At 38.0% G+C, this 20,652-nt stretch overlaps 5 protein-coding genes across 9 annotated transcripts; 3 read left to right on the top strand and 2 right to left on the bottom strand.

The window, feature by feature from the left end:
• The first annotated feature begins 184 nt into the window (after positions 1 to 184).
• On the top strand, positions 185 to 3,978 carry LOC140763763 (uncharacterized). 3 transcript variants are annotated; one of them, XM_073102104.1, is made up of 5 exons: positions 185 to 256; positions 804 to 1,922; positions 2,258 to 2,344; positions 2,514 to 2,571; positions 3,646 to 3,978. In XM_073102104.1, the coding sequence occupies exons 2-5, from the start codon at positions 1,831 to 1,833 to the stop codon at positions 3,697 to 3,699; spliced, it is 291 nt and encodes a 96-aa protein (XP_072958205.1). In that variant the 5' UTR covers positions 185 to 256; positions 804 to 1,830; the 3' UTR covers positions 3,700 to 3,978. The 3 variants fall into 3 exon arrangements, 1 of the variants encoding a protein (XP_072958205.1); XR_012104885.1 differs by lacking the exon at positions 185 to 256 and having other exon boundaries at positions 810 to 1,913; XR_012104884.1 differs by lacking the exon at positions 185 to 256 and having other exon boundaries at positions 813 to 2,072; positions 2,165 to 2,344.
• A 1,186-nt stretch (positions 3,979 to 5,164) lies between these two features.
• Positions 5,165 to 7,969, top strand: LOC140759357 (uncharacterized). The gene is made up of 3 exons (XM_073095902.1): positions 5,165 to 5,421; positions 7,013 to 7,244; positions 7,330 to 7,969. Exons 1-3 carry the CDS (start codon positions 5,282 to 5,284, stop codon positions 7,624 to 7,626), a joined length of 669 nt encoding a protein of 222 aa, XP_072952003.1. The 5' UTR covers positions 5,165 to 5,281; the 3' UTR covers positions 7,627 to 7,969.
• Positions 7,970 to 9,242: 1,273 nt separating this feature from the next.
• LOC140759338 (uncharacterized) lies at positions 9,243 to 12,024 on the top strand. 3 transcript variants are annotated; one of them, XM_073095881.1, is made up of 3 exons: positions 9,243 to 9,762; positions 9,837 to 10,658; positions 11,517 to 12,024. In XM_073095881.1, exons 2-3 carry the CDS (start codon positions 9,933 to 9,935, stop codon positions 11,802 to 11,804), a joined length of 1,014 nt encoding a protein of 337 aa, XP_072951982.1. In that variant the 5' UTR covers positions 9,243 to 9,762; positions 9,837 to 9,932; the 3' UTR covers positions 11,805 to 12,024. The 3 variants fall into 3 exon arrangements, with proteins under 3 accessions (XP_072951982.1, XP_072951991.1, XP_072951974.1); XM_073095890.1 differs by having other exon boundaries at positions 9,842 to 10,658; XM_073095873.1 differs by having other exon boundaries at positions 9,243 to 10,658.
• Positions 12,025 to 12,689: 665 nt separating this feature from the next.
• Positions 12,690 to 15,016, bottom strand: LOC140763129 (uncharacterized). The gene has a single exon (XM_073101194.1). The coding sequence runs from the start codon at positions 14,377 to 14,379 to the stop codon at positions 13,135 to 13,137; it is 1,245 nt and encodes a 414-aa protein (XP_072957295.1). The 5' UTR covers positions 14,380 to 15,016; the 3' UTR covers positions 12,690 to 13,134.
• Positions 15,017 to 16,852: 1,836 nt separating this feature from the next.
• LOC140764648 (RNA-binding protein involved in heterochromatin assembly dri1-like) lies at positions 16,853 to 17,863 on the bottom strand. Its single transcript, XM_073103326.1, has 3 exons — positions 17,468 to 17,863; positions 17,256 to 17,326; positions 16,853 to 17,137 (listed from the first exon to the last, which is right to left on the bottom strand). The coding sequence occupies exons 1-3, from the start codon at positions 17,788 to 17,790 to the stop codon at positions 17,133 to 17,135; spliced, it is 399 nt and encodes a 132-aa protein (XP_072959427.1). The 5' UTR covers positions 17,791 to 17,863; the 3' UTR covers positions 16,853 to 17,132.
• Between the last annotated feature and the right edge of the window lie 2,789 nt (positions 17,864 to 20,652).

A 20,652-nucleotide genomic window follows, 5' to 3' on the forward strand; every position in this document is an offset into this window, starting at 1 on the left:
AAAATGAATCAACTAAAGAATTCCTAATCGATAATAATTGGATCAAAATAAAGTTTCTCACCTGGACCAATATAGATTCCAACCCTCTAAGTCGGATACCACGGTCGACATGTACTTGTGAGTACTTGTGAGCTGGGCTCTCTCTCTCTCTCTCTCAGTTGCGCTCCAGCGATCATCTTTACTTGTGGACCAAGGGTTCCGTTCTCCCGCTCGCTCTCTGCCTTCTGTGGAGATTGTAGTCCAGTTACTATTTCCAGTATGCTTGCACTCTTTAATCCCGCTCGGAATTTTAATTATATGTAGGGATCACAGAATGTCATGACCTTTTAGATCGTCGTGTTTCTATTACTGTTTGATTCGACCACCGGAAGGGAGCTGATTCCTTTTATAGTTGAACAAGGTGGAATAGAAATTAAGATAAGAAATTTAAAGGAACGGTCTTAATCAAATAATCAGAAGGGCGTACTTCCCCAAATGACGTCGCCCTAATCTCTAAACCCTGCCCCTCTTTCCTGTTAATTTTCTCCCATTGTTTTTTTTTTTTTTTCTTGACGCATTTTCGGCACGCAAACACCTGCTAATATTCATCTATTGATTTCACAGTGATAGTAAGTAGGTCCTGCTCTTTTCATATATTTTATCGCATTGTTAGAATACCGGATGCTTTATTAGTTTGCCTGGTTCATATGGTTAGAACCTTTTCACATTATTTCTACCAACAGTAGGTTGATTTGAATAAGGCTAAGCTGCAAAAGTCTTAGCAAACTTGACAGACCACTGATAATTCAGGTTTCTTTATGTAGGGCTTTTTTTGGCTCAATCCAAGCTGGCACTCGAAGTGCGTTGAAGTCCGTTCGAACGGAGCATTTAAACTCCTGGAAATTATTCGTATTCACAGACACTTGCAAAAGAGTGTTTGAATGTGCTCGAAGAGCGTTCGAATGTCCCTACATAGTTTTTCATTTGTGAATCACACCCATAAATACTTTATGATGAGGTTTTAGAGTTAAGAGAGAATATTAAAAATAGAGAATTTTGTAGGGAGCTTTTGAGATATCACTTTTCTATTATATTTGTGAGAGATTAGCAGCTTAAAAATATTATATTTATATATGTATTAGTGGATTAAATTTTGCATTGTTCGTGTATATAAGCACATTACTGAACCACGTAAATATTGTCTTTCGTTCTCTTTTCTTTTATAGTTTGTATAGATTTGAAATTTTTGTTTGTGATTGTCTTGGATAATTAAAAGTTCTTTACATCTAGCATCTTGATTATGATTTCTATATGGTATTAATATTAACTTTGTTAATATTTACTTACCCAAATCTATTGCTATTTTATTTGCTCCTGTTTGTTAGGAATCGCTTTCACACCCTTTTGGATTATTGCACAACACTTGGCAGCTCCCCTCTTTTGATGTTGCTCTTATCGGATTGGGCTTGTGTGACAGTTGTTGTGGAGAATTAGCATCAGCTTGATTTCTGACCACAAAGAATTCAATTTTCTGGGGCCTTCGGCAAATATAATTTGTGTTCTGTAGAAGCCCTTTTTGTTAGCTGAAGGTTTTGATGTTGAGATTTATGATGATGGTTTTTCACATGGATTTTCATGCAATTAACCATTTATACCTTTGAAAAGCTCCTTAATACTTGCATATGGATACGGCTGTTATTTCAGTGTTTCTTTTGTTTTCCTAGGGGAGCTTTATACAGCGCATCAATTTCTTAAGACCTGTTGTTATATTTATGTCTTCTTAGTTATCTGACAATTTATCTAAGTTTGAACTTGTCAGGTTGTGAATATTCTGGTCCATCCAAGAACCATATGACAAGCACGGCATGTTTTGTAATTGTCAGTAGGTTTGATATTCCTATATATGAAGCTGAAGTGTGGGTTCTGCACCTAAGGCATGGCTTGTAATCTTCATCTTCTAGTCTTTTGTCGCTAATTTATGTTGCACTTTTCATTTCTATCAAGACTGACTATTTTTTTTTATAAATTCCCCTAATCAATGTTCATGAATAAGTGCATCAACTAGACTTTCCATGTTATCTCGTTTTATGAAGGTATCATGGTTTGCTGGTCATAAGTTGCTGTTCTTCTATCTGCATAGAAGAAATCATGTTACTGATCTTGCAAGCTTTCTCTGATCCTGCAGCTTGAAGCCTTCGTCTTGCTTGTTTGAGGAAAAGATTCATTTAACACTATCAAGCTTCAATTTCATTCTAATCCTTTTGGTGGTATGTGACAGAAAAAAGAAGTGGGCTTACGAGCACCAATTTATTTTGCATGCGGCGTTAGATATTGTTCAAGATCTTGCATGGACTACAAGTGTCATGTGAGTGTGTTTAGTTGTTTTCTTCTTTTTACTATGAGACACTTCTACTGTGATAATGATCTTTTCTAAAATAGTTTACATAAGATAGAATCCTAGTCTTCCAGCTTATTTTGTTCATTATTTTTATCGGCCGATTAATTCTTAGTTCCATGCTTTTTTGCATTTGCAGGTTTCTGGAGGCAGTGGAAAGATTCAATGATCTAGTGCATCTGTTTATGTTACTGCAGGTCATATCCTTAAAAATAATCCATTCTACTACAGATTCTGAACTTGAAGGGCAGATATCATGTTTAGCATGTGAAGAGTTAACTGTTGACGATTAATTAATTACATATTTTCACTGAATTTTTTTTGGTTCTGCAGGAAATGTCAGTTATTCTTCCTAATCCATTTATAGTAGCCCAGTAGCCCTTTTTTAGTCTAATTACATTTACGATAAGTGGAATTTACATTGTGAGATCTTTATATCGGTTCCTGAATAGTAGAGGTATGATATGTAAAAATATGTCTAAGCTATGGAAGATGAAATTACTTTTGAAAGTGATAACATTTTGGTGGTTAGTATGTCATATTAGAATACCTATCAAAATCTCCAAAAGAAAGGGTGGTCGGAGAGATCTAATTGTGTATCTGTAATCAAAATGAAATTGTGAATCATCTCTTTCTCAAGTGTTGGTTATGTGAAAAATATGTTGATGAGGATGAGAAGAGTTAGTGGTATTAGAAGCAATCCAAGCCATGCGAGGGGCTTGTTTAGGGGAGATTGTGTATATCAAAAAAAAAAAAGGAAAATTGGTGGCTCATTTGGGTGGCTGTGCTGATTTAGAGCATCTGGATTGAAATAAATAATATAATTTTTAACAACCGCTCTAATGAATGAAGAATTTTGCATCATAGAATAGCATGTCTATTCCTGTGTGTCAGGCAGGAATGCAAGGAGAAATGACCGTAGAAGGAAAAGAAGCTATCTGAGGGAGGTGTTCATTTTGAAGGGTTGATAAAGTCTGTTGTATATTTGGATACTGAACGTTTTGTTCTCTTATATGCTGGTTTTGTAATATAGATGGATTATCTGTAGGATGTTTGTGATAGACGTTGGGTGTCGTTAATATCTGGAGTGTTATTGGTTAGTTGGTTGTTTGGTAGAATGTAGGAGAGTCTGTAGTTTGTGTTTAGTTGGTTGTTTCTTTTGGAATGGGAGTCGATGTACTGTGCAGTGGGAAATGGGTGTTTTGTTAATTTATGTGAGGGAGATTAATTTATATGTTTAGAGCTTTAACTTCTTTTTTCTTTCATGACAGGGAGCGCTTGGTGAACCTGGATCCCGTGGTGTACCAAAATATATTTGGATCTGAAAAAAGACTGCCTGTACATATGTCAGTTTGCAAGAGCCCTCATGAAATTATTGTAATTTGTTTGTTGAGTACAACAATGTTGTTCATTAAATTGATATTTATATGTAGACTCACGGCAGCCTAAGCAAATATAGTGATCAATCATAGCTCCGTCTCACCTACCATGTCCATGATGCAATTGCAAGCATCATGCTGTATAAGAATAAACCTGGGAAGCTGTCAGAAAAATCACCAATAAGTTGTAAAACTTTTGTGTATTTGTTGTACGAATTCAATTATAACTCGAATTTTATTTGTTGTAACTTTTTCCAAAAGCATTGCTAAACCAGAGCGGCATTAAAACTTTAATCAAGAGTCAAGACCCCATCTCTAAATGGGCTCGATGAAATCTCTTAAAAAATTCGGAGGCCCAAAAAGTATATATATATATATATATCTGATGAATTCCATGGTGACAGATGACCACCGCACATGCACTGCTCTTTCGACACTTATCTATTCCTCCCTTAACATGGACATGGATCATGATGTTAGATTCGTTTCCAAGTTCAAGTTGTAATTTATCTAATGTAACAGAACGTACTACATATATGTGATCGCATTAATGGGATGTAGTCAGAGGCTCGAGACAGAGTCCAGCAGCAAATGCAACATATATAGGTATGAGACGACTGATCACCATCGGACAATTCCGGTGGTTAGCTTGAGGAGGAGTACTCCACGTACGGTTCATATTCCTGGAGAAAGAGGGGAAACCACAAAGAGGAAATCGTTGCCGCACATGGAGATGAATGTAGCAGACGTTGCAGCAGTGATTGGGGGTCAAAGTGATGGAGGCGGACGACATGGCGCCCTTCATGCAGTTGCACGCTTTTTCCGATGCCCCCCAACAGGAGAGTTTATGATAGCCTGATCAACCAGTTCAGCTCCAGGAAGATGGCCCATAACATCAAGAAGGCCACTGGCCAGTGACACACACACACACACACTCTCTCTCTCTCTCTCTCTCTCTCTCTCTCTTTAGATTTTGACGCACGCACTAAATTGGCTTTGTTACGATAAGGAGTTCGACAAGGTCTATGGAGCAAAAGTTATTGTATTGTTGTTTAAGACCAAAGTAAGAATTGTAACAAGCTTAGCAGCTTGACGTGAGTGAATAAGGAAAATGACATTCAGATTGACCTTAACCTGGTTATAAAAAGACAAGCAATAGATCATTTACAGCTGATGATTTGGCCTTATATATGGGGAAACCCTTTGAATCAAACAAGGGACCGTTTAGCCTCCTAATTCCTATATCATCATCAAATCGATATTTGTTTGAAGTCCATTCTTCATCTACTGGTTTTAGATTTGGGCCTAATGGGCAGTGTCCGGGGATAAATTTCTCGCAGCGCAATTGTTTTAGCAAAGGAGGTGGGCCTAGTAGTTATTATTAGCTATAACTAAATCGAAATACCCCCACTCGCAAGTCTGACTAACTAAAGAGGAAGGGGCAAAAGCAAAAGGGACACTACAGTTTAGGAGTCTCTCTTTCTCTACCCTGCTCTCCTCTCGCTCCGTTTGTATTCTGATTTCTCCGATGGCTCCTCCTCCTCCTCCTCCTCCTCCTCCTCCTCCTTCTTCTCCTTCTACCTCCAGGGGATGGACGAGCCGCAGGATCTCGTTCTTGGCTTCTCGCGTTTTCTTTCTTCTCATCATCTTCCAGATTCCTCTCTTCAGGTAAATATCCTTTTCTCTATTCCCTCTCTCGTAGAACTCAGATCCCAATACCTGTGATTTTAATTGAAGCCATTGAAGAATATTTCCTACTTGTTTTTGGATGTGGCTTGTCTTTATAAGCTAGGTCAACGTAATTTAGTAGTGCAGCATCTTTTTCCCCTAAATTGTTTTGAGGAAAATTGGATGATTTCGCCATAGAAAGAAAAGATCGTAGATCTTCTTCTTTTTCTTCTCTCTCTCTCTCTTTTGTTTTTTGTTGAAGATTCTCTCTGATTTTGGATTATTGATCCATGAACTTTCCTTTGTCCGTTAATCTTACTATAATTTGTATTTCTCAGGTAAATTATTCGATACTTCGTTGTTTGGTGTAAGCTGCGACTGTTTTGCTATAATATATATATATATATTATCTTATGGTAGAGTACATGAGCACAGGTTTATGTAGCTTCCTTAGGCACATACAAATGAACTTTCCTTCGTCCATTAAATGCATACCGATGTAGTTGTGCAGCTATCATCTGTGAAAGGAAAAGGCGATGCTTGCATAAACTTATCTAGCATTACGATACTGATGTGTGTGTTATTTCATAGCAACAAACCTTTAAGATTGTAAATTTCCTTCACTTTACATCTACTGTTCTTTTTTTTTTCCCTGGAACATGGAATTGGATGACATGTGAAATGTAGGTTCATCTTTGATTAGAGATCCTAGCTGTCGTTGGATGCATTTAGGATATGTGGAACTATGTTACACCTTCAAAGTAGTCCTTTTTTTCAAGTGGTGCTTCTTTTGGAGTTACTTTATTGTTGTGTGAGTTCTATCAAATCTTGAAACTAAATGTAATAAATTAACATGTTTTTCTTGTTGCTAAATATTTAGATTTCACTTCCCTTTTTTGATATTTAACCACTTTCATACTTGCAACCTTTTGTGTGACGTAGCTGATCTCCATCTTTCATGTCTATGACCAGTCCCAGACTTTCATATACAAAATTTCATCATTTTAAGGCCCATATTCCTTTCACTTTAACCAATGTGTACCATAACCATCGTCAATGTCTATCAGGGATTCCAAATACTCAAGGTTTCTATATTCGAGCCAACTATTGTCAATACCTTACTGGAATTCTGGTAAATTTATCTGACCTGACAAGTTCTCCATATGATCTAAGATGAAGATATACTAAGTCCTGAAGATACAACATGTATTAGATTACAAATGTTCTCAATGATTTTGCCATTGTTTTGCCATGCCATATTCTATATTTAGGTTTAAATGCTCAATTTACTCTTTTTTTGGTATTGCTTTTCCAGCCAAATTCCTTGCTTATTGGAATTTCTACCCTTATTAATGAGTCATTGCTCTCTTCTAGGGGGTTACCAGACAGAAGTGTGATTATTAGAAAGAAAGATTGACTAAACTCTGATCTAGCTCTAAGAATGATTCTGTAACTTAAATGGCAGTAGCGAAGATAACATCTTGCAAGTTCTTTTTGGTTGCTGATTAGAAATTTTGGCTACAAAACTGGATTTCATACCACCAAATCTATGATAATCACTCATATCAAATTCCATTTTTGTCTCATTCAGGGTCCCATGCAGATCAGGAATGTGTACAACACCAATACAAGTAACATCTTCTCAGCTGATTGCAAGTGAAATATTCCCACCGTTTGTCGTGAAGACTCTCCTCTATCCTGGATCTATAGTGAGCAGTCTCGCTACAAGCATGACTTTTCCAAGCTGGAATAACCTATTTGATATGTACAACCTGACGGAAGCCAAAAATGCTTCAGCAGTAGTTGATCTCCAGCGTCTTGAGGTCTTAACATGCTATTTTAATGACAAATGTTTATTGATGGATTTTGCCTAAAGCTGTGAAGCTGACTTTGTCTGCCGGTCACCAGATCCTTGCAGGAAGCTACTTCTGCGTTGCGGGAGCGCTGGTCGGTCTCATAAATCCAGGGAGGATGACCTTGTTTGGGACCCTTTTGATTGTTTGGGGCCTTGTGAAAGAAGGGATTTTTGGAAAACCAGTAAACACAGATTCAGAAAAGGCTGTTTATGTTTACCCAACTATTTTGGTTGCACTGGTTTGTGCATTCTCATCTATAACGTATAACATTAAGAAGGCAGCTAGAAGTACTCAACCTGTTTCTATTGCTAAACCACTGAAAAGCTCTGCCAAGTCAAAGCTGAAATAGTTGAGGAGACAGATATTAGTTGGTTCTTTCTTCTTCCCCCCTTTTGTTGTTGGAAAGTGTCTGGATGACTTATCATGTGTGCCGTGGCACATGCAATCTATGTAACATAGTTCTGGCAACTTAAATTCGGTTTCTATCCAGGTAAACATTACAGTCGAAGTATCTTTTCTTTCATTGATGAGAATGTGGCATCCTTGGGAGGTGACTTCCATTGCAATGCCGGCCGTCAGCTTTTCTGAAGGCAAAATGAATATCAGATTGAGCACTATGTATCTTTAGAATAATCTTCATGATGACAATGATTTGCATTACTTGCAAAAGAAGTGAAAAACTTTAATCTATAGTGTTCGATGGCTACATAAATTTTGTTGATATTATACATGGGTTAATTGCAATGTTTTATGTGTTTGAATTGTTCCTAGGAGTAATATTAGATGTAGTAAAAAAATTTCTCAAAAATATTAGATGTCGAAAAACTAGTCTAACCCGCATAGTGATTGCTTCAGTCTTTTTCTCTCAGGTTTAGGTTAATTTGCATCTGACCTAATACTTCTCCTTTTCTTCATTTGAACTAATTCTTAAGAAATGCAGCAGTGAGTGCTCTAATTCTTTAGATATGCAGGCAGAGACATTTTGAGTGCTCACTGCCGAGCAAGAAGAGGGCATCATTTATGATCATGGCCTACTCATCAAAGTGAACTGTATTTAGGTTATTCTGATCTAGAGGGTTCTTCGGAGTTCCCACTATTGATCACACAGTACGTGCTAGTCGTAGTCGTAATATTTTTGTTGAGAAAGTGGAACCCGCCCAGTTAATTTTATTCAAGTGCTGCTCATAGTTGTAGTTAATTAATATTTTTCTCTCCCTTTCGTTTTTTTTTTTTTTTGTTCCTTAAGAAAACTTTTCTTTCATCTTTCGCGTGTATATATCCACAGGGACTATACTTATTATTGCTTGTTATTAATTAGAGAGTAGGCTGGTGAGTTGACAGTTAAGTTAGGGAATAGACGGTCGAGTTTAGCAGGCAATGACGATAAAAATGACAAGTTTCGGAAAAGAAAATAAATAAATAATATATATATATATATATATATAACTCTACATTCAATCATGCAGTCCTTGTTAGGTCCAGCAACACGGCAGCAGCCAAGCATGTGGCCTTCCTTTATATTTCTTGGCTAGGCCAGCTTTGGGCACTTTGTATCAGCCTTTACCATGTGGATTTTTTTTGTCTGATTAGAAATGGCTTCGTTGTCGACGGACTTCTTTTGAAAAAAAAGTAAAAAGTAAAAAGTAAAAAAGAAAAAAGAAGAAGGAAATGGCTACGTGACATCATTGTTAAGGCATTTCTCTTTTGGAAGGAAAAGCTAGTGGCCCGTCATGTGATTCAGAATTATGGATCGCATCGATATGGCAAATGATGGATAAGGAGCACAATTAATGCCAAAAGTTAATAATGTGGGTAGAATAATTTCGCACTACTGTTACCCATTTTTCCTACTTGGAGAACCCGATACGATGTGTTGTTGTTGGAGCAAATGACAGATAAGTTTACGTGTATTGGAAAGAGTCGTGTCGTGCTGAGGCAAGGTAAGGTGACAAGCAGAGAAGAGGTAAAGTGAGTTAGAGCTGGTTCTTTTCTCTTCCACAGTTCTCTTGCTTGGCTTTTTCCTATATGATCGAGATTGCTCTCTCAGGTGAGGCGTCAACTAGAAAGTTCCCAAAGCAAGGAGGCAACTTCTTGGTTGCATCCTTTCCAGTGTCCATCCTCTCACTCCCCCCAACGAAAGGAAGGGGGTTTATTTATAATAATAAAATTAAAAAAAAAAACCATAACTTGGTGATGGATTCGTTTTTGTTTGCTTCCACATTTAATCCTTGTTAGGTTCTATAGTGTCGGGTTAATTTGGCTGCTGGTGATTGGTGGTGCTGGTGGTTGTATTGTCCTATCTGAAAATTTAAAGAATAATTATGTTGTTATCGGGTAGACTTCGGTGGTAGGTTATATGTAGCAAATGATTGAGATTACTTCTTTCTGCTCTCCTTCCTCTTCCTCCTCCTCCTCCTCCTCCTCTTTAAGAAGTTAATAATTTTGGAAACCTCAGGGAAGGTGCTTTATCAGCAAAAGGGGTTGGGTGAGTTTCTTCTTTCTCATTGTCAGAGCTGATAATTTAATGAAGTAATAAAAGTATTGATGCCATCTTGATAGCTCAGAAGATGAAGAAGATATTAAAGATCCAGTGCAAGCTAGTAGAGAACCAGAGTTGTTATACCACTATAAAAGAAGAGATGAAGTAGGTGGACGATGTTTGACGGAAGCATCACGATGTCTTACAACACATTGAATTACCAGGTACACTTTGTGGATGTAGTAAATAGAAATCAGAGACGCCGTAAATCTGGGCCTTCTCGTTCTTTTTTTAATGCAAAAGCATCGCCATCTCTTCTCAAGACTGAGGGGAACGGCAATCTCTCTGAATCAAAGAATTTTGAAGCGACTTCCTCTACAGCAGGAAGTGGATTTGATAGCCCTGTCCTCAGTTCACCAAATGCAATTGGTGTTATAGGAGGGGTATCGGCTGTTTCCACTCTCAGTTTCTTGGAGAAGCTTGTCAAGGGTACTTCTCTAGATGGAGAAGAAACTCTTCCTTTGATTGTTTGCAGTGATCCATGTTTGAATAGAGAGCTTTTGCTCCATGAAAGAAGTTTTCTTCCATACCCTACCTCAATAAATAACAATATCCAGTACAATCATACTTCAATTGTGGGGAATTTAAGGCAGAAGAGACTCTTTATGGAGAGATCTGGAGCTCGTTGCGTTGTTATGCCATGTCACATATCACATGCATGGCATAAGGAGATTTCTGAGGACTGTTCTGTACCATTCCTTAATGTTGGTGACTGTGTAGCTAAGGAAATCAGAGCAGCAAATTTCAGGCCAATTGAAGCTGGAAGTAATGTGCGGATAGGAGTTCTAACCACAGATACAATGCTAACCTCCAGAATTTATCAAGAGAAATTGCAGAGCCAGGTAACTGATGAGAATTCCTCATTTATTTTTCAACTTGTTTCCATTGATTGTTCTCAGCTTCGCAAGTTTTGATGATTCATTTGGTTAGTTCATACAATACCGTGTGATTCTCATCCCATGTGAAAATGATCGTGCCAAGAAGGCTGTTGAAAAATGATAGATGGAAAAATATAAACTTATCTTCATGAAATCTAAGATAGAAGATCATAACCCTGCAATTTCTCACAGAAATTGCATATAGAAGTGTCATGATCTAAACCAAGGCAATTTGGCCAAAAACGAAAACAAAGAAAAACTTGAGTGTTAGTATATAGCATCATACCAGTCCTGAATGTACTTAAAACTAAATTAGAATTATGTAGTTCACTACCTTAGGATCTATGGTGAGCCTCTGCTGAACAGTGAAACCTGAATTGAAAAAAAGACCATTACTTCTTTAAGGGTTAGGTCACATGAGAGGAAATTAGAATAATTTATTTTTAAAATGCCATAAGAAGGACCAGCTGATTCTTTTTAATGGAACGACAGACAGAAATGTATAAAGAAAATAGAGTCCAATGAAAAATACAAGTAGGACTTGGGAGATTGGTTGCAAAATGTTCTTTGGCTGCTGTCCGATCATTCAATTGCATGTCTTATAGAATTGCACAACTGATCCTAGCCATATCTCTTCTGAGCCTTTATGAGTGGCATCATTCTCAATCTTGTTTAAAATAGTATCCCTCATTCTCTACTGCCATGCAAGTGATATAGCATGCATTCTGTGAAGTAGTATCATTTAACTTTACTACCGGATTTGGTGAAAGACTAGGAGAAACTGATATACCTAAACTCCGTGTCCATGATATGGTGCTGCAGGGATTTGACGTAATCTATCCAGATAAAGCAACCATGGAACACACTGTTGTACCGGCTGTCAGTGCGTTTAGAAGAAATGACATGGAGGGTGCAAGGAATCTTTTGAGGATAGCACTCCAAGTTCTTCTACTGAAGGCTGTTAACACTATAATCGTTGCCTCTGATGATATGAATGGACTCTTACCTCAGGATGATCCGCTTGTTAAGAAATGCATCGACCCTATGGATTCTTTGGTCAGAGAGACAATAAAATGGGCGAGATCATTAAAAGAAAGTGAAGAAGACTAAAGGTTGCACAGTGTACATCTTGTATTCATCTTATAGTTCTCTGTTGAATTGTGTATATCTATTAATGATGACAGAGTATGGTGAAATTCTGTAGGTTACAGACATTTAGGGCTATGTAATTATCAAATTCTCCAGGCCTTGGTTTATTCTCTTCTTAATATCTGTCGGTGAAGTTGCCCGTGAACTGAATATTTAATAAAAGCTCTTACCATTCATGATACTCGAAGACTTCCTCTTTTGTTCTAAGAAGAGTTATTGCTATGATATTGTTACTGGAAAGCAAAGGGAAACTGCTGAAGAGAAACTGTGCAGCGACAAACTAAACTATTTGAAGCTTTCAGGAAAGGAAACTGCTGAACAATTGATATCTTTCAACATTTTACAATGAGCTACACTAAAACCTTTCATTGGTTTTAATGATTATAGTAATAAGAGAGGACTGCCAATCCACTCTACGATTCTGTACGATCTCACCCGTTAACTCAGTTGCACATTCTTATTTGTAAGAATTCAAGACAACATCACTCGAAGTGAAAGCCTGCAGTAGTGTTTCTAAAGAGATTCTGTGCGTTACAAACTGCTAAATTAACAAGAAACTTTAATTTTTGTTGTAACCAAAGGGGTGAAGAAAGGCGGAAGTAATCTCAAACACACAAAAGAGACCAAATAGAATAACAATAGATTATGAAAAACCAAATATTAGCAAAGACCAAATAAAAAATTCACAATCAAAATGCTATAAGTAGATAACCACTAATCATCTATTATCCACCCAAGATAACCACAAGAAGGAATACCAAATACATACAAACAACAAGAAAAGAGAGCACAAGATACGGGTTTTCTATGGTTTGGCGATGTGTCTATATTTACGGACAATACAAAACTTTGATCCACTAGTAGAGATATAAATATAAGTGTTTTTTCAAGCCTTAAATCTCTCTTAAATGCAATAGAGGTATGATTTCTCAAAAACCCTTTCCTCTTGCTACAAAACCCTCTCTCCTCTATCTCTCTTAACCCTAAAAATCATTATAATCGTGTTTATAGGTGTAACTTATGGAATAGAAAACTCGCGGAACAGTCAACGATTGTTTGAGTGTGTTCGAACGCCCTTTTATAAGTCTAAATTCGAACGTCAGCCAAGCGTTTGAAACCCCTTTTGAATTGAGCCAAATAAAACAACAGTTTCTACTGACTCTTTTCACATTACAATGGAATTAAGAAGGATTTCCGGCACTTTCATTTTTCTATCACAAATTGTTCACCTTTGGCCAAAGATGGACCAAACTCAGAGCAAGAAACCTGATCACCTATCTGTATTGATACATCAAAGCCTTATTCCATGAACATAGTATACATTCCCTCTGTATGTAAGAGTCTTTTCTTCAGCACCTAGACACCACAAATGGCCATGCAACTCCAACGCCGCACCAACTGCTGCTGTTTCCCACACAAACTTAAAGATTCCTAGAGCTCTGCCCAGCTGCTTCACTCCATTCCGCACCATACGTTCATCATCCGAAGGCAATACCTTTCCAATGCACAAGCTAAAATTTCGACCACTTCCATGAAGAGCTCCACAAACCTCTACTTCGATATCCCTAACAGTCCCATACAGATAATAAAGCAGCAATGTGAACAAACATTTGGAAGAGTGACCTAGGCTCTTAGATAGCTTCTTCTGAACAAGACAGTCTTGTCTTTGCGCCTCCTTGTAACTGATATTTTTCTCGATCAAGATATCTCTGATCTGGTATAGCCCTTCCTTCATTGACTCAATCTTGGAGACGTGGTATGCCAATCCTTCCTCTTTGCTTATGCATTTTGAAAGGTCCACAAACATCTCCAGTACTTCCTCCCATTTACGTGACAGCTGTGGCTTCTCCACCTTCTTCATAGGTGTTGGTCGCATCCATGAAGGTGAATCTGATACTGAAACACTGGCCGTCTCGGCAAAAAATTGGATGCAAGTGGAGGCAATCTGCTCAGCCATTCGAAATGTCCGGGACTTGCACTTGACAGAGTCCATTTCATACTTGAGATCTCTAAGTACCTCCTCAAGTGCTCCCCTCCAAATGTGGTGCTGTGTAGCTTGAGGACAGACTGTTAGCCTGACAGAACTCCTCTGCTGAGCAGAGATGTTGAGCAAGTTACAGATTTTGGTAAGAGAATTCAAGGTCACAGTGTTCCAGTCGGTTGGCTTGCTAAAACAAGCACCGGATACGGATCGTGTTCTCTCCATATTGTTCCAGTAAGAATGATATCGTATCGGAGATGCAATGAAGGGTTTCACAAGTGAATTGAAGGTCTGCATCTGGCTGGCAATATGATCGCCTGCAATGATTGAGCCATCGTAGGTGTGTGTTAGCCTTCCGTTGATCTGTTCCACATTTTTCAGCACGTGGGACAGTTTGATTAGCCTAGCATAGGCAACTTTGTACCATTCTGGTGGCAGCAAATCTTGTACAAGTGCTTCCGCCTGGGATGAGATTCCTGTCCTGAAATGCCTACTACACCTTTCTCGCAGTATGTTTGGGTGGGAGACAAGCGTTGATATGGTCCTGTGACGCATTTGTTAACAATAGGTGATCAAGATCCGCCTGTCAGCTAAATGATATCAGAATGTCAGGTCGAGCAGCTTCAAAGGGGCATTTCGTCAAGCATTTGGTTTGCAGGAATTTCGGAACGAAGAAATAGATGTATACCCACTCCAATACGTGGTCTATAATAAGAGAGCAACAACCTTGAGGCTAAGAGCACTTGGAGTTGGGGATTATATGTTCGTCAAATCTGACGGAAAATAGTTGTAGTAGCACATGTGACGACGTGACTGATTATTAAATAAAAGTGGTCGATCAAAGATTCTCTGGAAGAGGCGCAGAAAGCATATAACCAACAGCCTCAGATATAAACTCCAGCGCTGATGCGACGGCAGAGGGGCAGAGGGTTTGTTAGTTCGTCACAAGGCCCATGGCCTAGGGGAGTGAAGAGGGCTTCGCAGGCTGGGCTACAGCTACGGCCAGAACTTGTCGAGCCGGGGTTCTGGTCGTCCAACTATAACGAGTTATCAACTATTTCCGACTTGTAGTCAGTCCTACAGAAAAAGCTTGGTGTAAATCTCCATCACTCCATGTACATGGAATATTCCTCCTCATCAAAACTTGATATAACTAACTCCTGTAGTTATAAAAGGAGTTTGTTTTTGTGGAACTATGTCTATACGACACATCCGAGGAGCTTACACTTGTTTAGTTGACAGAAACAAAAGGAGGCTTACCTGTGGGCTGTGAGATCGAGTGGCCACAGACAGCAAAGCAAGCATGTGGTCCCCTCGCATATATAGAAAGGAAAAGTGAAAATAATTAAGATTTGAAAAGAAAGGAAAAAAAAAAAAAAAAAAAAGTTATTTTGATCGAGATGCTGGTAGAAAGAATATGTGGATGCTTTGATTATTAGCATTCAACGGATTAAAAGATCGGTAAAAGGGATCTGCTCTGCATGCTTTTCTATTGCTAGCTCTATAACCTGCAACGTGAAAAGGTTTGGAGGCTCTGATCACTGGAAATAATAGTCTGTTAGTTTGCTTCACCTTCTCTAACTCTTGTTGAGTGAGTGATTGCATGCATCTTTAAGCATTGCGGATTCTCTCCTTTAATAAGGTTTTGATGCCAGAGTAGAGCATAGCAATCATTAATTCTCCCATCGAAATCCACTTTTCCAAGTAAAAGTAGGTCATAATGGCTGTTCGAATCTTATCTACTGGGTTTCTCTCTCTCTTTCTCTCTCTCTCTCTCTCTCTCTTGTATCCCTAGCAGTCACCTTCTGGGAACATTACATTAACTGAGTACATTCATTGGACCCCAAGCCATGACGGAGGGCCGCGTAAGCTCGCGGAATTGGAGTTTGAGAGGAGAGACATCAAAAGGAAGCTAATTAGAATTTATTATACTGACCAACACGTAGAGCAGTAGAGGAGATTCCACCAAAGTTGTCGGCTATTCCACAAATCGGATATATATATATATATATATGTAAAAAGAGAGGGAGAGACAGAGAGAGAGAGAGAGAGGAGAAGCCTATAAGAATATGTCATTAAAATTTATCATTCAATAACAACTCAATGTATAAATAAATAAAAAAGAGAGATACGATAATTATTTTAATAAGTCTCTCGTTTTGCTAAAAGTAGACCAAATAATAATAAAAATATAGTATGAAATATTAAAATAAAATATAAGTGCTTATATATACAACCAAGAGGGGAAAAAAATAGGCCATCAATGCAACACAAATAGAGTGAGCACAACATAGGTCTAAATATCTTCAACAAAGTTGATCTTATTAAAAATACAATTACAAAAAGGATCAAAATCATATGACTCTTTTAAAACCACACAAAGACCATAAAGACCGGACAAATCTTATAGAAAAAAAAAATAAAAGTAAATAAATAATACTTTGCACTGTGCTGAAATATAGGCAAAGCATCTTTTCAAAATGATTTTGAAGATCGCCATTGCGGCTTTAGGAGGATCCATAACGTGAGGCGCTGAACATATTTCTACACATCTTATCTACTTACATCTTAAAGAATCTTGTCTTGAAAGTCACTGTGATACTATCAGTAATCTCATGGATTACTGATATTAGGAACTTATATGAAAAGGGTACATCGAAAAGGAGTTGAGCAAAATCATTATAGATAGAGGCGTAGGGTCCCAGAAAGTGACAAATAAATATCTTGTAACTAATATATTTATATTAGTGTTTGATTGAATCTTAAATCTTTTGTGTGTAATTGCTTGGCTTTAGGATTTATTATTTCGCATTGGAACATTTTTTTTATATAGTGGTATGCTCAGTTCTTTATATTTCTCTCTCTCTCTCTCTCTCTCTATACATATATATATATATATATACTGTCATTGAGCTCCCAGGGGGCGGCTGATAATAAAGTACAATTTGGGAGGATAACTTGTCCGTATCTATCTCCATAATCATAAAGCCATTTTCTGTTGGTTAAGATTATGTAATAAAAGTGGCAGGATAGGAGATCTTCTCCTATATATATATATATCCATAACAGTTCTAGTACACATAAAAAAGAGATGGTTATTGAGGCAATCGACACATCAGGTAAAGTATAGTATAGTATATTATGTGCTATCCCGTAAGGAGCCGAGATGCTGAAGAAAAGAAGTTTCCATGTTAAATCCCTTGGTCAATGTTGCTGCATGCCTCTTAAGAGCTAGAAATAAAAAAAAGGACTTGCACGGTATGAGCCCATGTCTCCGTCAATATGAACTGATTGCAGTTTATTCAGATTCAACCTGGAATTCAACAGGGAATTAAGATTGTAAGTCACTATGAATAAATCATGAAAAGTACGTAGAAGAGGAATGAATGGGCAATATATATATTAAAAAAAAAAGGATTGGAGGTACCCACCGTATCTCCTTGGCGCATTGCAGCGGAAGCATTCTGTACGACTCGCGAAGTTGTGCTCGTTGCACTCCAAGCTACAGAAGTTAATATATCATATCAATGCATGGTGTGTAGTAGCAGCCAGCAGTAGTAGTAGAATTAATATATATGTGTATGTGTATATGTATGTATGTATGTATGTATATGTGTAGGTGTAGGTGTAGGTGTAGGTGTACCTGGAACAGATCCAATCCCCGGATTTCCAACCGGCTGTTGGGTGGCCAGACAAGTGGAAACCCCAAGATTGGGTGACGGCGGAGTCGTTTTTTGTTGCAGAGCACTTGAAGCAATTGGGGCGGCTAGCATAGTTGTGGACGCCACAGGAGCAGTACCAATCCCCGGGTTTGACGTCCCATCCCCCGCCACTTATACTGCCGTACTCGCTCCTCCTCTCCACCCCGAGCTTCGCTTCCCCACAACGCTGGCACGACTCCCTCTTGCAGAAGTTGAGGTATTCGCAAGACCGGCAGTTCCAGTCTCCGGGCTTCCTGCTGCTCATCTTCCACAAGGACAAGAGATATCACTCACTGACTACTTGGGATGGAGTTGGGACTTAGCTAATTATTTGAGTGATTGGCTTTCGATCGATGGTTCTTTTGGGCTGGCGTGGGCTTTTTATACCCACTCTGGATGTGGGCCGATCGATTGATCGATTGATGTACTCACTAAGGTGGGCCTGCAGCATTCGTAGAATATCGAATCAAAGTGTATGGGTGTTTGTGTGTGATGGAATTGAGAAGCTCATTAGCTAGCTAGCTAGCTAGAGCTAGCTGGGCATGCATATGATTAATTAAATAAAATAAAATAAAAAATTCACACACTAAAGAGTCCCATTCTATCTATCTAACTAGCTACATCCGTCCATATATCCTCGGCTTTATGTGATTCCCACTAAAAAGGACGGACTTTGAAAATATAAGGAAGGCCTTACTTGGGGATGGATCATCAGCAACCTAGCGTGAGCAAGATGCTCCAATGATCGTGTCCACCCACATATATATACATATACAGATATATATATAAATGCATGGATAATTAATTATGGTGATTTGATGGCTGATCAACAATTGATTTAAAACCTTAATATCTCATACTATGTGTAGATATACAGCCAAGTTGTTTGGAAGAATATTCTAATTTAAACTTATGTAAGTTGCATGTATCACATTGGTGTGAATCAGACATGCATTCAGATACCTAATTAGAGTCCATGGTAAATGAACGAACGTTTATCTTAGCGGCCTTAGCTTTTGATTGGTAGCTAGATTAATTACACAATATCAAGTCATGAAACACATGCATGCACAACTTACTAGTAAAATATATAGGAAAGCGTATATATATATGTATATTTTTCATCTCATGCATAGAGAAGATACTTTAGAAAGAAGCTAGCAGCCAGCCAGGTTCTTTACTTCTTTTGGTGGGTCAACAATATATAAAGCTCTTTATGATCAGATGCTAAGATAAATGTAAACGGTACTCTCAATTGGCACATGAAACTCGAGTTACTCAATTAAGCTGAGGTAGTTGATTGGATCATCATGTACGTACGAGGCAATTTAAGCATCTCAAGTTTTTGAACATGCATATATATATATATATATATATACACACGTGTGCTCAAACTTTAGATGCCATGCACTTGTGCGTGGATGGCGATCGATAGGATCGGCCTTCCCCGAATAGCTCTCGGTGGTGGAGCTAGTAGAGATATAAAGCATTGCAACCTATGTAGTACTGGTTATAATTACACATGCATCTTAATTATTATATATATGTTGATGTGGGTTGGCCATGTATCATGGCTTTCGCATATAATTAATTAATTAAGGAGACCTTCTTCACATCACATCGGATAAGAAGGAACCGCATCATCCCATGCCCCACTACTACAGTCTACAAATCTATTCTCGATCCATCACCAGCAGGACACATAATCTATTTTCGACTTACAACCTTCGACAAGATCAGGCCCACCTACACTTCATTTCACTCTTTTTCTTTTCCCCATTTCATTTATTCCCGGCCCCCTCCAATCTTTGCACCTTTGCTCGCGTTACTTTCCTGTATTAAATTTAGCCCACTGAGGAACGCCTGTTAGCTGTATATATTTATATATACCTTAGATTTCTTTTTGTCAAAACAAAAGAGCATAATTAATCACATGAATTCACCTAAGAGTGTCGACGTTGGAGGCCGACGGATGCATGCTGAATTGCTGATGACGTTACTGTATAGGATTTGACTTATATATATATATATACACATAAAGCAGAGGATCCAAGTTCAACTTGAAAGCATAAACCAACTCCGTTTGAAATTTTTGAATATATTCTATAGAAGTAGTATTAAGACGAAATATTTATAAGATAAAAAATGACAGAGAAAAATAAGAGCATTTTAGCTAAAATAGCTCGATCTTTTCCCCCTGCCTACCTGTAATATATATGTATGTATGTAAGTATGTAAGGAGGAGGTGATCTCTAATATTGAGAATGCTTGCTAAGCCCAATATTGGCCCAATTAAGTCGGGGCTGATTATGGACTTGGTATGGGCCTCGGCCCATGCATGTACCATTACGATGGAAATTAAGTTTTAAGTGGGAATATGAAATCATATGGGCACTAAATTAACACATCCTTTTACTCAACCCAAGCACGTGCATTTGTACTGCTTAATTAAAAGCATTGTCGACATGCACATGACCTCGTCTAAACATCAATGCCGAAAGGTAATTTTAATTCACTAACTGGTCCAGATCTATGGATCAAAATTCAAAATGCTTAATTAATTAACCCATTAAACACTTGGAAAACCATCTCCGAAATTGATAAGAAAGAGTCCTTGGGGTCGCCGTTTCCCAGTGTAACCGTACAATCAATTGGGTCAATAACCACGTTAGATCTTATGTGCGAACTTTGACCAAGTCACTAATCCATCAGTAACTTAATTAGTCGGTAGATGAAAGGTTGGCCAGGGCCTAGTCAGTCTAACACGAGCAATTAATTTGATTCATTCATTCATTGACCATTTAGTAAATAGAGAAGAAAATAATTTATAATCAAGGGGCTCGGCCCCGGGGAAAACAATGGGAACTTAATACTTAGCTTTCATTTTAATTATTTCTATAATTACTTAATTAGTCGATTTTAAATCATAATGGTACGGTGAGGTTAGTTGGCCTACTTTGGATATAATGTGTCGATCACGTGAAGTTACTGTGACTATTTTATATAATTAACTAGTTAACTTAATTCATGAAACTACTTTAGGCAATTAATGCGTGTTAAAGCAGCCGATGTGCAGTGAGTATTAATAATAGAAAAGATAACAAGCATGAGTAGGAGACAGCAAGCA

The sequence above is a fragment of the Typha angustifolia genome, chromosome 1 (genome assembly GCF_048772165.1).
Source record: "Typha angustifolia cultivar Huaian chromosome 1, ASM4877216v1, whole genome shotgun sequence".
Taxonomy (NCBI): domain Eukaryota; kingdom Viridiplantae; phylum Streptophyta; class Magnoliopsida; order Poales; family Typhaceae; genus Typha; species Typha angustifolia.

What these genes read in the sequence shown, in the direction of transcription:
- LOC140763763 (XM_073102104.1), top strand. Translation starts at nt 1,831, where the DNA reads ATGACAAGCACGGCATGTTTTGTAATTGTCAGTAGGTTTGATATTCCT. An exon ending in CTGCACCTAAGGCATGGCTT is followed by an intron (nt 1,923 to 2,257) that starts GTAATCTTCATC and finishes GGTATGTGACAG; the next exon opens with AAAAAAGAAGTGGGCTTACG. An exon ending in ATCTGTTTATGTTACTGCAG is followed by an intron (nt 2,572 to 3,645) that starts GTCATATCCTTA and finishes CTTTCATGACAG; the next exon opens with GGAGCGCTTGGTGAACCTGG.
- LOC140759357 (XM_073095902.1), top strand. Translation starts at nt 5,282, where the DNA reads ATGGCTCCTCCTCCTCCTCCTCCTCCTCCTCCTCCTCCTTCTTCTCCT. An exon ending in TTCCAGATTCCTCTCTTCAG is followed by an intron (nt 5,422 to 7,012) that starts GTAAATATCCTT and finishes TGTCTCATTCAG; the next exon opens with GGTCCCATGCAGATCAGGAA. An exon ending in TTGATCTCCAGCGTCTTGAG is followed by an intron (nt 7,245 to 7,329) that starts GTCTTAACATGC and finishes GCCGGTCACCAG; the next exon opens with ATCCTTGCAGGAAGCTACTT.
- LOC140759338 (XM_073095873.1), top strand. Translation starts at nt 9,933, where the DNA reads ATGTTTGACGGAAGCATCACGATGTCTTACAACACATTGAATTACCAG. An exon ending in AAGAGAAATTGCAGAGCCAG is followed by an intron (nt 10,659 to 11,516) that starts GTAACTGATGAG and finishes ATGGTGCTGCAG; the next exon opens with GGATTTGACGTAATCTATCC.
- LOC140763129 (XM_073101194.1), bottom strand. Translation starts at nt 14,379, where the DNA reads ATGCGTCACAGGACCATATCAACGCTTGTCTCCCACCCAAACATACTG.
- LOC140764648 (XM_073103326.1), bottom strand. Translation starts at nt 17,790, where the DNA reads ATGAGCAGCAGGAAGCCCGGAGACTGGAACTGCCGGTCTTGCGAATAC. An exon ending in GGGGATTGGATCTGTTCCAG is followed by an intron (nt 17,327 to 17,467) that starts GTACACCTACAC and finishes TAACTTCTGTAG; the next exon opens with CTTGGAGTGCAACGAGCACA.